Here is a 16,126-nt window from a genome sequence, read left to right as displayed (position 1 = left end):
TCCATTTGATGCGATTTATCGGTTCATGATCAAACCGCTTTCACGTCGCTGTTCGTGACTCACTGCGCAGTAGTGAGCATTCATTTAAAAAACGATACATTTCATCTTACATTTTATTGTGTATGTAACTTTTGATAAAAAGTATATTTTTCACAATTTTTATCGGTATTTAAAATAAATTTCGTGCCCTGACTAAAACGTAATTTATTTTTTTTTTTTAATGAAAAACAATCTTTTCATTATTAAATGAAATGAAGATTAAGTTTTGAAAAATATGAATGTAATTTACAAGAATAAATTAATTTTTTTCTGACAAAAATTTAATTATTTTATTATGTGAGTTGGCAAAATAAATTGATACTTGTCTTGTCTTGTATACAAATTTCAATATTTACCTTATGGGCTGCAGGAATAATATAATTATTGCGTTACGTGTGGCACTGTCCCTCGAGAGGTTTTTCGTTTAGTATAAAAATCTAAAATTACATTTAAAAATAACATTAATTAAACGTGCATTGAACAAAACTCACATCTAAATGTGTTTAGATGTTATTAAATTTAGACATTGTTATCGATTTTATCATAAATCATAGAAAAAATACATTTTTGTATCTAATTATGATAGACTTCGGTAGTTCACATACAATTTATATCATTGTTTGAATAAGCATATCACTTTAATATTTTTTATAATTTATTGCAAAATTGGATTAAAAAAAAATAAAATTTCACATAATGTTCAGTTGTTAAAATATACTGTATTAATATATTTTGCATTTTAATTTTTACAAATAAATCGAATCTATTAAACCATTTTTTTTTTATTTATTTATATTCATATTTATTACTTTGTGTCAGCAAAGGTTATTGATTCAGTGCCTTAATTATTAGTCACAACTATTTAAAATTTAAAATTATTATTTATTGAGTAGTAGCATTACTAAAGCTTAATTGTATGCCGTGTAATTAAGTTGTACAAACGCAATGGCTTACTTTATAAATATTAAAAAAACAGAGGGCTAAGTATGGAAAGTTGCTTAAAAAAAAAAATTATGCCAAAATATATTGCATACAATTTAAAAATGCATATTACCTATTAATAAAAACTACCAATACAAACAATATCCATATAGTGTCTTATTAATTGTTTTATCATATAAAGGGTAGAGTATAGACGAGTTTAAGTCTTAATTGTTGTAAATTTGATATTAGTTACAATTTTTATTTTAACAATTAATGTTTTAAACATTACCTATATCGAAAAAAAAAGGACGCTAAAATAATATGTTCACATAAAATTTTTTTTTAGGATATCGAAGATAATATTATTAACAGAAAATAAACAGTGCCTAATAAAACGTGCTGATAATATTAAAAATATGTAATTAAAACTATGATTTAAGAAAAAAAAATCTAAATAAGTTAAATTTTAAATTAAAAGTTCAATTTAGTTTTATAGTTCACGATATTTTTCTTATTTCAAAATAAACCACACATGTAATAAATATCGTATAATGCTCAAGTCAAAATATTGTGTTATGCTGGCGCTTTTATGCGTGTGTCTGTAAAATGTTATAAGAGTTTGTATCTCAGAAACTTTTAATACTTTAAGAATGTAAGTTTTAATCGTTTTTTAGTTTGCTTAAGATTAATGAAAACTGTTTTATTTTTAACCATTTTTATCATAAACGTACACATTTTAACAACCATAATCAGGTTTAATTGAAGCCCAAAGTATATTTTTAAAACATTTTATTGTAGTTCAAAGTCTAATACTGATTAGTGGTTAGAGACAAGAGCTATAATCATTTAAAGTTTTAAAGTTTTGATGGTACAATGTATAATATTATACATAGGATACAAATATAACTTATGCCTTTTAGCCCATTATAAGTAAATGGCTTAATTTTTAACTTTTTGAAAAATGTTAAACTTCAAATCTTCTTTCAAAACGACGGTTCACAAAATATGGTTGTTTTCTGAAATTGAAATGTTCATTGTTCGTAGTCTACATTTTATACCAATTATTCAAAAAACTAAATATACACTTGAATATACACTTTATCACCGCTGACCAAATTCTGTATTTTAAACGAAGAAATAATAATACCTATTATATGAATTATAATTTTATTTTAACAAAGATAAAGTCTAATAAATTGGGAATAATGTAAAAAATGTTATATAATTACATTTTATTTATGGTATTATTTTTTAAATACAATAATAGTTATTTGTTGATAATCTAAAAATAGTATCATTCGTTTCGGCCATCGGAAGACATCAAGCCAAGAACACTCGGTAAAATATTCTTTGAACCATCAGCATACAAATGTCAGGTCAACAATGCATTTTATGTATAAATACGAGCAAAATGACGTGTGCGTATAAGCGATTCCAATTCCCTTTTCTATTTTGTTCATGATAGTTTGATGATACTTTTACAGTTTATAGTAGGTAAAAGTAATTTCATTGTAATTAGTATATAAAATAGTTCAGGAGATAGCTGCGCTGTCATATTATACGTAAACGATATTCAAATTATGTTACACGACCAAAAATCGTGGTTTTAACCGGCGGCATTGCGTTGATACAACCACTGGACTGTAACACCACCACTGATTGACTACCGAGTCCGAACTATTATAACACAATATTCGTTATTATTTATTTAGTAATTATAATAAATTATTTAAATAATTTTGTATAGTATTTATATTTTTAATTATTTTATGATGAGTGATTATCGTGATAAATATGTTAATTTTATCATTTACGAGTGAGTTAAATAAGAAAGAACAGTATTTATAAGTTGCTTCTGTTCATTGTTCATACATGTAAGTGTTGTGCGAAAGAGGTAGGTGTGATTTTTAGTGATTGCTTGCGTCGCTCACGAATATATACTATGAAACTGCAATTCACTGTGCAATGTACAGTGTTGAATGATAATAAACTTTTTTTTGTGTATTTGTTTTCTTTAAAAAAATTTCCACTCAATGATGTCTACTATTATATTACTCGCGGATTGTAGTAATACTCGTACTATTGAATACCTACCAAAAATATAATATGGACCATATGATAAGTTTCTAAACAACTATTTTGAGAAAATTTTAATCTTAAAAGAGATGAAATACTTTTTGCTCAATATAGCTTATTATTATTATTTTTTTGTATATATTTTATGTGACACAGATGTCAATTTATTAAAATAATATTATTAATTACACTCGTATTTTAACTTATAATATAATATTAAGGTTAGTATGTAAACATTTTATATTTTGCAATGTTATAGAGCAACTAAAACAACTTTATATTTTATAGTACAAATTATAATCATATTATTTACTATGATTAAATTATCAGTGGTCGTGATGTGAACTCCATTTTTTCATTTAAACGGGCTTAGAAGGTATCGAACGATTTCTCGCATATTAGGCTTTACACCCTAAAACTATTTAATCGAATACATTAACATAAAATATAAATATAATCGTACGGTACAATTTTATGAATTTTTCGGCTTTCCATCGAAGGTCAAAGTCGTTTAATCACGAGAAATTGAACATCGTAACTGTAACTTTGATTTTTATTTTTGTTGTTTTGTCATAGTTTTTATTGTTATTGCTTCGTACATAAAAATGGATAAAAATATACAAAATATCATTGCACGGATTACGGAATCGGAAGTTGGATTCTCTTCGTGGTACAGATAATTTGGCTTACGATCCTGATTTTGTAAAACCCGTGTACAAGGTATTGTCATCATAATAAAAAGATAATGGAAGTATTTTTATTGTACCTCTATATCATAATATGAACCTTTATGGTTTGAAAATTATGTTTACCGAATTATGTCGACTATAGCATCTGCGAAATTCCCAAAAACGACGGTGTTCACGTGCGACTAATAAATAGTACTAAAGCGTCAACGGACGCGTTAAATATGGGCAATTCATAATTTCTGATAAACGTATTTTAATACCAAAAACCTAATAATGTTCTAATGACATTCCCAAGTTTCTCGGACCATCTTTACTAATGGCAAATGACCTTTGGGTATTCTAAACGAGGGAAACAAAACTATACAGAACAAACTCGTATTGATCATATTGTATGTGCATCCCATCAATTGTTATTCAACCTGTATATTCGTGTGTGTATTTGAGTAAATACTAAATATGTATACAATGTACAATGTACATATTATAAAACTATGTTTACATACGGCTACTGCTACTGAGGATTTAGGTAATATTAAACAAAAATATTGATAATATATTATGCAAGTGTGGTGTGCGTGTGTGTATTGGTTGTTTTGGTCTTCGTAGGCGTACGGAAATTGTAGCAAACACAAAGTACGAAACTGATGTCGGCGTGCGCGTTTTTGTGATATCGATGCTAACTATTAGGTGTGCAACGTATAGTTATAATTTTTTATCAGAAAAACTATTTTTTAGACATCGTCGCATTACGCATTTTTTTGTTCTATCTAAATCTGGAATAATAATTATTGTTTTTTCGTATTAGCCGTACAGTGAGTAGCTGAAAACAAACGTTTCGATAAGTGTATTGTCTAAAAGATAGCAGTAGACTGTAATCATCGCGAGACGCGCAACACTATTTATGCGCTAGACTTTTCGTACGATCGGGCGAAACGAGTCCATCGGACAGACGGAAGAAAAAAAAAAAAATCGAAAAATCGATCTCACGGTTCGTCGATATCGTCCCGATCGCCATTGAGCTTCGCCGTATACCCTCTGTCCGCACAATAGCTAGGTATGCAGATGATAGGCATTATACCTACGCATTATCATAATTTCGGCCTTTGCGGGAAGAGCGAGCCCAACACACGCGCGCGGCGCATACACACGTAACGCACGCGTTCACATTGGCGGGCGCAAAGGATGAAAAAAAAAAAAGGGTCCGTAGGCGCTCTCTGACGGGTCTGATCGGCAACATCCACCGACACCCCCTTTGCGCCGATCCGACGGCGCGCGGTGGTAGTAGTCCTGCTCATTATACCGAAGCGAAAACACGCTGTGCAATCTCCGCCGTATACGCCGCCGCCGCCGCCGACGGTTCGCGCTCAGTGTACGCCGCCGCCGACAGTGTTATCATCGAAATACGACGCCCCCACGTGTCTGCGTGTCGCCGCCGCGGACGATTTTTTTTTTATTTTCTATTCGTTTGCCGTTCGTCGTTCCGATTCCGGTCCGCGTTTCGTCCGTTTGCCCCCGTCCGCCCGACGTGTCCCGCTCGCTTTCGATCCTTTCGATCCGATCACTCCATACCGCGTCGCCGTCTCGTCGATCTTCTCAACTCTCACTGTCCGCCTATCGTTAAAATCCTATTCGCGCACGCACTTTCGGTATCTCTCTCTCTCTCTCTCTCCCTCCGTGTCCTTCGCAGCGATCCCGTCGGACTCTCGATTACGCGCGCGCCAAACGATCCGACCGTCACACACGCGCGGGACATGACTTAGTGGTCTAGCCACGGACGGCATAACAACGTTGAAAGGGTCGCCGGAACCGTTCGCCGGTGCAACCAGTGCAGGTATCACGACTGCCGTCATACCGACCGATACCGCGCAAGCTCATCGCAGTAGGCGTTTGGTGATCGGTTACCACGACCGCGGCTTACAGCAACAGGAGCAACACGTGATCGCCACCTCCGGCACCGCCGCCACCGGTTGCGACTTGTGCGACATCAGCGATCACCGGCACGTCCACCACACCGGCGTGTCCGTCGCGGCGACCACCGCCGTCGTCGAAAACTTTACGGTTCAGCTGACTCCGCAGTCGCTAACAGCGCCGCCGCCGCTGCCACCTCCGCAGCCGCAGTGCTCTTGCTACGCGTTTCCGGCGGACCAGCACCAGCCGATACGCTCGTCGATCGGACCCGTACGGTTTCGCGGTAACTGCAGACTGGCCGTCAGGACGTTGCCGTACCCGCAGCCGCAACAGCTTCCGCTTCCGGCCACCGGCGTCACGCGTAACCACCACATCCACCACCACTCCCAACTGGCGGACGGCCTCTGCCACTGTCGCGTCGCCACTGCATTGGCCGCCAATCAGCACCAGCACCAGCTGTCGCACCAACAGATGCTATTCGTCCCGTTTTCCATGCCCGCCAACTACGGCAATCACATCGCGTGCCCGGCACAGCCGTCTGCCACAGCCGGCGGCGGGTCGGCAGCCGCAGCAGCCGCGGCGGCCGCCGCGGCTGCGGCTGTAGCCACGCTGTCTAACGGCGGTAACCCGAACGCGGTCAGCCCGTCAGCCGCAGCCACGGCCATCGTCAACGGCAACGCAGCGGCCGGACTTAAGGTGAGTCCGTTTGAACTATGTATAGGGTATAGACTATTATAAGAGGTGGTGATGGGTAAATCAGGTGGTGCCCGAGTGCGAGCGGCGCGTTAAATAAGAACGTCTGTCGACCGAAATAATGTATACCTCGAAACAGAGATTGCAGCCGTTGCCGTAAAAAGGCTGTATGACAATACATATAGCAACTCCGGAACTGTCCCGGCTAACAGATCGACGTTTCGTTTCTCGACACGCGTCATATCCCGCATAGTTGATAAAAAGTTGTAATATTAATGAGACGCGCTTGTTGAAAATGAACTTTGAGCCGCGAGGTTGCGGTTTAGCTGTACGGGGAAAAGACCAGAAGTCGAGGAAAAGTGCGTTTTAATAAATCACGGAGTAAAGACACGACGAAATAATCTATTTATGAAAGTCGCGTTCCGATAATAACGCGGTGTACGATTTTCAATATTAAATTATAATATTGTGTCACCCAGGACAATATCACATGTGTTGTGATGTTATTTTATAGTTTTTCATTGTACGATATTATAAAATTATGTGTATCAAGTCTAGGGGACTATAGTTGTACTTCGTACAAAATGATTTATACGCGTACACAGAACAAAATTAAAGTTTTTAAAATAATTTCAGATAATTCCCAGTTGAAATGATTCAATCCATAACACTTAATTATCAATGGACATTTGTATATGGTCCTCCGAGAATAAACTATTTTCGCCGCTATACGCGTTTCGTCGGAATTGTAATCACGCATATTTTCATGTAGTGGCAACACTGCTGGAAAGTAAGACCAACTCCATACAACTTACACTATAACTATATTTACTAAAACACCGTGTACGATTACTCAAATATATCATATTTGATTAATTCACACACTGACTTTAAAATATTCAAGTTAGCTGTTGATTTGTAATACATTTTCAGACATAACATTATCATAGACATGATAATATTATATAAATGATTTTTGTATTTTTTTTTTTTTTTAATTTAGACGATTTATTCGACAACAAACAATTACATAAATATTAATAGTCGAATAACCGTCATTTTATGAGAGTTGCATACGTAGAAAAAATTTTATAGTATTATATTTGTCCATATTTTGTTTCAAGACATTTAAGTACAAGTGAATCTGCAGTGTGCGTGCCACTTTGGTTTACTATTAAATCATACACATTTTTTGTTTTTTTTTTTTTTGTTTTATAAACACTTATATTTCTGGTTGTGACACGTTGAATGGTTGTAGACATTTTTTTTTTTTTTTTTGTTATAGAAAAATGATCTTGATCTTTTTATCTTTAATTATTTTTTTTACATACGTATCCTGCATAATTTATGTAAACAAAGTAAATAACAAACAAACGCATTTTCATCGCATATTTATATAAATATATAAAAAAAAAATTTAGCTATCTGTTACAGCAATGAAAAATAGGAATCTCTTTCTAACAAAGCATATTAATATTATTGTTTCATGTAACCATTGAAGCACGAGTGCACCTTTTGATTAAATACGGAAACACAATTTGACAGCTTGATTTAGCAGCAACTGTTGCAATCTCTTTATTTTACAACAGTATAATATCAACATTTAAAAATACTCATGCTTCAACTTGAACATTGTTAAGTGTACCGTAATATTATACATTTATCACCTCATGGTATCATAGTAGATTTTGCAATATCGCGTAGTTTTACAATATTATTATAGCAGTTCACAAGTTAAAAATAATTGTTAATATCTTATCATAATAATATTAAAAATGTAAAGCCTCTTATAACTAGAAATTAAATTGCGCATACTACATATGATAATTTAATTTTGAATATTAATGTTATATGATAGACAAGTTTTCCAAAAGGAAAATGTTGTTGATACGGTGCCGCCCATACCTAACAATTTTTTGTCTCTGTCCCACGATAGACATAGTTAAACTCAGGTATAATGACATTATAACATAGAACCGCGATGGTGTACACTGTACGAAACCATATTTTCAAAATATCACTTGACGTGCTGCTTTATTGATATTGGAGAACGCATTAGTAAAATACACTTCCGAATTTCAAAATAGTTTTTACGTTGCGTAAAAACAAATAATAATAATAATAATAATATATTTTCTTACCTTCATTAGAATTCGAATTCCTTTTCCTTTGGCGATAATTCTTCACGAAACCAGGTTTTTGACGAATGTCGTAAGTATACGGGAAAAAGTTTTTAAATCGGTAGTAATAATTTAAACAAATATTTTCAAACACGCCAATATTTGTACCACTTTATTAATATATCATGTTTAAGACGGAAAATACATAATATAAGCTGTACGGACCTATTCGCGTATAATTGATCGGTCAGTGTTGGTGGCTTTTTTATATTCCACAATACAGTTGCTACCGCTATCTCTCACCAAGGATTACAAAAGCTAGGAATCACAAAATAAAAAGCGCAGTTACTTCGTCCAAGTTTTAAAGAAACCGACTTTTGTGGGATTTATTACAAATCCACTCGGGTTTCGGGGACCGTTAACGTTGTTGCACTAAAGCCACACACCGCACGTGGAAGTTTCTTCGGGGATTAGTGAAGTGTGTGTATATAAGTCGCGGCGAGGCGTTCGGCGTTATGCGTAGTAGGTACTAGAAAAAAGGCATACGACGGACGTTTAGATTAAATGATTGATTTTGGTTTACCGCCCTCGGGTTTAATGACCGTACAACGGTTTTATTCCGAGGAGATCTCGTTATAAGCAATATACGTAGTATATAATTTCATTTATTATTTTTAATCACTCACAGTCAAGTTTAGACAAATTTATGGTACTTGTTGTGTAACGTACTCGTATAAAGAGAATGCGAATCGACAAAAGGTTCGTCCCGTTCCGGTAGACGTAACACGAATGAAGATGGACATTTTTTCGGCATAACGATCGGGACGGGGAAAAAAATCTAAATTACCTCCTTCGAAATCCTACATACACACGCATACACCTAATCACCAGCAAACACACTGATTACAGATTGCCGCTCCAATAACACACAGAAAGTCAAATGCCATTCCAATTACTTTTAGACGTGTGTGAGTGTGTGCGTGTGTTTGTGCGCGCGCGTGTGTGTACATAAATCTGTCTGGGGTGTTTCCTTTAATCCTGCTCCGGTGGCATATCAGAGACGATCGCCGGCGGATTAATTGAAAAGCACGCTCGTTTGGTCTGCACCCGCCGGCCTTCGCCAACCTGCGTCGACCGCGCATCGGTCCGCGCTTGCCCACAATCGTTTGTGTACATTCCGCAATAATACCATTACGGCTATAACTCGTTCTGGTTTGGTTTTAACGCAAAAACGAATGTCGTTTGATGGCATTGTCTGCCGGCCGGATTAGTCCGACTAACGACCGAATAAACGGCGGCGTGCGGACGAAAACGCGCCCTAAACACTGATTGGAATTTAATTTAATTTTTTTTAATATCGATACACAAAGGCTAGCGGTATTTAAAACATAGCGAAACAAAACAATTACACGAAACACGCAGAAAATTTGTAATTTTTACATTAATATGCATTTTGACTGCACTGATTGATAATATTGATATTATAAAACTAAAACAAATAATAATTTTCAATAAATATTATTATTTCAATTGGTTGTATTTCTAATACGTCGTATGCGATTCATAAAATAGTTTTTTTTTCTTAAATTAATTTTTAACAGTTATGGCCGTCTGCATGATGATTTTTCAACCCAGAATATTATCGATTTATTATTACGAATGCTGTTAATCGTATTGTTTATTAAGTTTATTTTACGAATGTTATCTATTGTATACGGTATAGATATTTACCTCACAGGCTTTATTACTTTGGCCTTTTACTTGACTAGTAACTCTATTCGAAGCAATGAGTTTAGATTCCAACTATATTTTATTAAAAAACATTCCAATAGAAACATTTTAATAACGAAATACTAATATGATTAGGAACGAACTAAACTATTAATTTAAAAATTATCATAAAGTATTTTTATTGATTTTCAATACAATTTTACGATTTTTTTTTTTTTTTTTAATAATTATTCGATGTCATTGGAAAATATTAATTTAATATGTATAATCAATACATCTGGTACTTGGGGACACTATTTGCATATTAAATATTTTATAGATTTATCGCGGGAGTTTGAACATTAAAAACTGAACACGTTTTAGTACGCATTTCAATAGGTACAAATTGTTATTTTTTTTCCACCATAAAGAAGTTTTCTTTGCTCAAAAATAAAAATAATAAGGTTTCAATGAGCTATAATTGCCGGTGAAAAAAACAGAAGCACCTCATCCGTATAATAGTAGTACGTTTTCGAAAAGTCCATACATGGTTAATGTCAAACAGAGCTTTGCAATACGCGTATCCTGCACGTCTGAGTGAACCGAAAATCTGTTGGTCGGTCGATTTACGTGTCAGAGAAAACTTAGACCGTAAAAAAAAAACTACGATAAAAACCGTTTGTCTGTCTCCGACAGTCAGCATTACAGTCTAATGCAGAGACAGAACAGCTCCCATGTAATGCGAAATAGTCGCTGTTTATAGACTACAGCATTTTGAATAATATTTAACACCGTTATTGTGTTTGTTGTAATAATATATAACACACCTTTAACTTTTCTTGAGTCTTTCGTAATATACAACTACAAAAGATAAATCGGTATAATTTACTAATAATGTCACTATAATTTTAAAAAAACGCATATAATATGAACAGTGCAAACATAATATTATATTTGATCGCAAAGACACAAAGTACTATTGCAGTGTCATGTCCCAGAGACTCGCGAGTAAAAACGGAAAATAAATCAACGAAAGATGTTTTTCATAATGGCCTTAATAGCGACGTTATATATGTGGTGTGTGTGTGTGTGTGTGTGTGTGTGTGCTGGTCGTTGTGTGGCGGTCGTTGTCATGATGTTGTGCGGCGGTGGCGAATAGATTTATGTTCGTTTCGAGTAAAATTTATTTCTATCGCCGACTCATTAGAAGAAACCGTAATGAGGGCGTACTGCACAGTCCATTAACAAAAGAGCACTACTCTTAAGGAACTCGGCCGGAATCGTACAGTAGTTAGCCGTCCATTCAGTGAGATGCGAACGCGGTAGCGGTTGAGAAGAAGACGACGAGAATGATGGTAATAATAATAAATATGTTCTCGGCGAGTTAAATCGTGATAAAACTAGTATTTTTAAGGGAAACATTATCATTCGGAATCGAGGAAAATAACTATAGTGTTTATTACTATTATTATTTTTTTTTTTCAAACAGCAGAGTATCAACTGCGACTTGCATAAGAACTTATTATTTAGTATTTAATCATCATCGTTTCTCACTCCCTACGGTATTCAACTGTTATTTCGCCTGATTACGTATATATAGAACGATGGACATAGTGTGTGTAATACCGACTACCGACGTTACGATTATAGTTAGATTTATACGTTACGGGCACTTACGGTTCTTGCGGAATTTTTTTTATTACTATTATTGTAAATTGTATTACCTGTTAATAACGATATATTGGCATTGGACCACTGTTACGTAGCTTTTCAATTGTTGGTTAGGGTTCAATTTAAGTCAAAACAGACTGCTGTAAAGAGGATACGATAGCGCGTGTATAAACTGTAGTGTGTTATCGTAATAGAAGTACGAAACATTTTATCACGCTCGCGATATTCACGTTTATATATATATATATATATACATAATGCAGTTCGGTTATAAAGAACTCAAACGCCAAGCCATACGTATATTCCAATCTGCAACAAGAATTCTATGAAAAAAAAAATTGTGTACACGACATAAAATACATTAAATTAAATATGAATAAATAATATAAATTGTGGTATAATAAAAATATCGGCAGAGTTTAAAACTGCACGCCCGACAGACTTCAATGAATTTTGTGGAATTTCACGCGCGAAATTATATACATTTTAATTTTAATAAATAATAATTCTAAGCTTGAACCGATAATTTTTTTTTTCTTATTTAAGCTCTCATATTCCCGATTTCAAACCCAGTGTCTGATATGATATCTATTCCACGCGGACTGACACTAAATATTTGCGAGTAGGTATAACTGACATAAACTAATACCCGTTGCCGGTACCATAAGCTATATTGCATTTAATTTCTATAAAATACAAATATTTAATTTTATAAATCAAATAATTTTTAATTACAACAATCGCGTATTTCACAGATACTATTTGTATTAATCGTATTTTTGATTGATTTCAGACATTTCCGTGATTAACTATCAAAAACTATAACCGTGTAGGGAATATGATAACGAAAACGAATAAATTATTTTCCAGTATCCATCGACAGTGGCCAGCAGATAGCCAACTATATTGATATTATTATTGTTATAGACCACGTTCCGAAGTCAGCATAGGTAATATTGTTTACTAAAGCTGACGGTCGGAAACGCATTTTACAAATCGAAAAGTCCGACGGAACGCGACTGCGATGTCTTACACAATAATAATACAGCGAAATCGAAATATTTCTAGTTAATTGACGCACAAACCCTCGTCACGGCGGTATCGAGTCGTTAATTCGTTTCGAAGTCGAATCGACCACGACAGTGGTTAGGCTTCGAACCCGCCATAAAATTATTAACTATTTTACAAATGATGAACAAAATCAATCTTGTTTACGTGTCGTGTCTATAGATATATTATAGGGATGTATGCGTTATTTATTTTTAGAAGGAGGAAAAATAAAAACAAATTAAGAACACCTAACATGATACGTACAAAAAATATATCTTTTTAAAGTTTACGTCAAAACAAAAATAATAATAACAATAATAAGTGTATGTGAAAAAAATAAAAATTGAACGCCCTAAACGCCCTAGTTGAGCGTATGCTTTTCAATTACATATTTATATGCGTTCTATTGTCATATTATAATTTATTCTATTACGATATTATTAGTATAGTAGTCGCGGTTGCAACTATTGCGTTGTACTTTCATCGTAAAATTGGCTGGCTTAAAACAAATAATGTCGAAATCATCCATTACACATTATATTGGGTATTGTTTATACAGAGTGTCCCACGGAGATCTATCAAATGAAATAATGAAATCACTTTTGTTCTAATCAATATTTTTATAAAATTTTTTTTAAATATAATTCATAGGTACTTGCATTACATTTTAAGTATACGTTTTTTATTTTGTTATTGTTTAATACCAAAAATAAAAAATTTAAAAATTGATTAAAAACATTTTGAAAATATTCAAAATAGCCAATTTGTAAATCTGATTTAAAAACAAATTTAAATGGTAAAAACATGTATTTAAGTCAAGTGGCTGACTTTTTACAATTTTTTTAAATACCAATATTCTCGTTAAGTAAATTACGATCTAGTTTATGTTAAAAACATAATTTCAAAAAATATATATTTTTTTAAAAATATTTTATATGAACATTTTTAGATAGGTGCATGTTTAACTATTTTTTTATTGTTATACAATTTTTAAACTAGATCGTAATTTACTTATCGAGAATATTGATATTTAAAAAAAATTGTAAAAAATCAGCCGCTCGACTTAAATAAATATTTTTACCATCTATGTATACTTATAATGTAATGCAAATGCCTATGAATTATATTTCAAAGAAATTTTATAAAAATACTGATTATAACAAAAGTTATATTAAGTTAGCATTTGTCAAATCTTCGCGGGACACCCCGTAGGTATATCTCGAGTCTCGTACGTGTAGATTCTAGAGGGGTCACCAATTAATATTTTTTTAAGACACACATTAGAAAATCGAAAATTTTTCGCGGGCCATCAAAATTCTAAGTACATAATAATATAATGTTGTCGTAGTATATTATGTCATTTATTCATTGTCTGCGGGCCGGATAAAATTTGTTCACGGGCCGTATGCAGCCCGCGGGCCGCCATTTGGTGGTGTCCCCAGGTGCAGAATAAATAATGCACACATACTGCTGTACATCACTATACATAAAGAGACACGCCAATACGAATATATACCTATTTTCACTATTATATACATGCGTATGTACGAATTAAATAACTGTAGTTACATTTTTTATGATATTAAACACAAAAATAATGTATAATGTATAGCTGTTTAAAAAAATAAATATTTTTTCATAAAACGCCTTTAAAAATAAAAAATAAAGATTATGGGGAGGGAGTATCTGCCCACCATCCGAGATATGCTCACCGAGATACGCGTTAGGTGCATTAGAATAATAATACAGTGTGCAAGTGTACGAGTTTATACAATTTTTTTTTTTTTTTTTTTTTTATCTCAAGTTGCTTCATAAAAAGTAATATATAACATTATCGTTATTACTATTATTATTATAAACGAATTTTATTAATCGAGTGTCACTGTATCTCGATAGTGACCTCTTTTGCTGCAGCTCAACTCCTATCACTCTCTCTCTCTCTCTCCTTCTCTCTCTGTCTGTCTTCCCTGTGTGCACACTGCATAAGGCGCGTGCAAAATATTGTTACTTTCCATCCCTTCCCCTCCCCCAACACCAACAATATCGATAAAATGAGACTAACGCAGTCATCAATACACGTCAAGCGCACACCATCACGAATAACTCACCAGTCTTTTTATTACTGTTAAATTCTTTTTTTTCCCGACAATTTTCATTTTCAATCTGTTCGTTCACGTCACACTACAGTTGTTATTATTATTTTGATTTTCTTTTGTTTTGTACTTTTTTTGCGACGTATATATATGTATAATAGTGTAGTCATTGTGTTTATAGGTAAAACGTTTTGAGTAAAAACATATTCATTGATGTGATGCATATTATGTTATGTAGTTATGTATACAACAGCGACTTGATGAAAATCCACTTCTAATTTTTTAAATTGAACTGTTTTAAATCACTTCGATATCTGTTTGATAGGATATTCATACGTTTGAATGGAATATGATATTATTAATCATATTATTATTAATATTGTGGTTCACACATAACTGTATATCGATACTTGATGATTACATAATAATATGAATTAAAACAAACTGATAAACAATATTTGTTCACACCCCTTTCAAAACATCGAGTATTAGTAAAAAAAAAAATTATCCGAAATTATTAACATTACGAGCTACGGATATTTACACTGTATAAGTAACGAATTGATGCGTAATGTGATCATTTAGATAAACAAACATTATGATTCGATTAAGCGGTTACGTACTATTAAGAAGCCATGACGTTGGCGTTATATTATAACTATTAGGATTGTGTTTCTCAAAACACCCCGTAATCAACGGCCGATTCATTTAAACGATAATCGGCACCCCACTTAACAGAAACAAATGAGTTATAATGTTTTTTTTAGTTTTATCGCAATAAATTTATTTTTCTTACGTATTTCTATAAAAATCCGTCACAAAAGATCGAAAACGAAGTATTATAGTATGGCGTTTGTGTTGTGTATTATAATAATATCACTGTTCCCCTTCAGCTGTTCGTCGCACAACAAAGAGTTATATTGTCCAAACGGTTATTCTTTACTATTTTCAGACTTTTATATTTCAATATTTTTTATTGCGGCCATACAAATTTGTTTTATGTACTGTCTGTGCGTGTGTTTCCGCGGATCTTAAATATTATTATATTTTATTCTGTACACATTATTATATTTATACAAACTGATTTGCACTCGGCAAAGGAAAACAATAATAAACATCCTTATATCTGTAAAATACAATATGGCTATTATAA

The 16,126-nt window shown here is 33.5% G+C and overlaps 1 protein-coding gene across 2 annotated transcripts in view; it reads left to right on the top strand.

Moving 5' to 3' along the window:
• The first annotated feature begins 5,032 nt into the window (after window positions 1–5,032).
• The window catches only part of LOC113550536 (nucleolysin TIAR-like), a 323,070-nt gene continuing 311,976 nt past the window's right edge, over window positions 5,033–16,126 (top strand). Inside the window, exon 1 of one of the 2 annotated variants that reach the window (XM_026952434.1) lies at window positions 5,033–6,332. In XM_026952434.1, coding sequence (XP_026808235.1) covers window positions 6,108–6,332 — 225 coding nt within the window. In that variant the 5' untranslated portion in view covers window positions 5,033–6,107. The remainder of the gene's footprint in view (window positions 6,333–16,126) is intronic. The other variant, XM_026952435.1, reaches the window with a different exon arrangement.

Source organism: Rhopalosiphum maidis, chromosome 1 (genome assembly GCF_003676215.2).
Source record: "Rhopalosiphum maidis isolate BTI-1 chromosome 1, ASM367621v3, whole genome shotgun sequence".
In the NCBI taxonomy this organism is placed as follows: domain Eukaryota; kingdom Metazoa; phylum Arthropoda; class Insecta; order Hemiptera; family Aphididae; genus Rhopalosiphum; species Rhopalosiphum maidis.
This window is presented reverse-complemented; position numbering and strand designations above follow the sequence as displayed.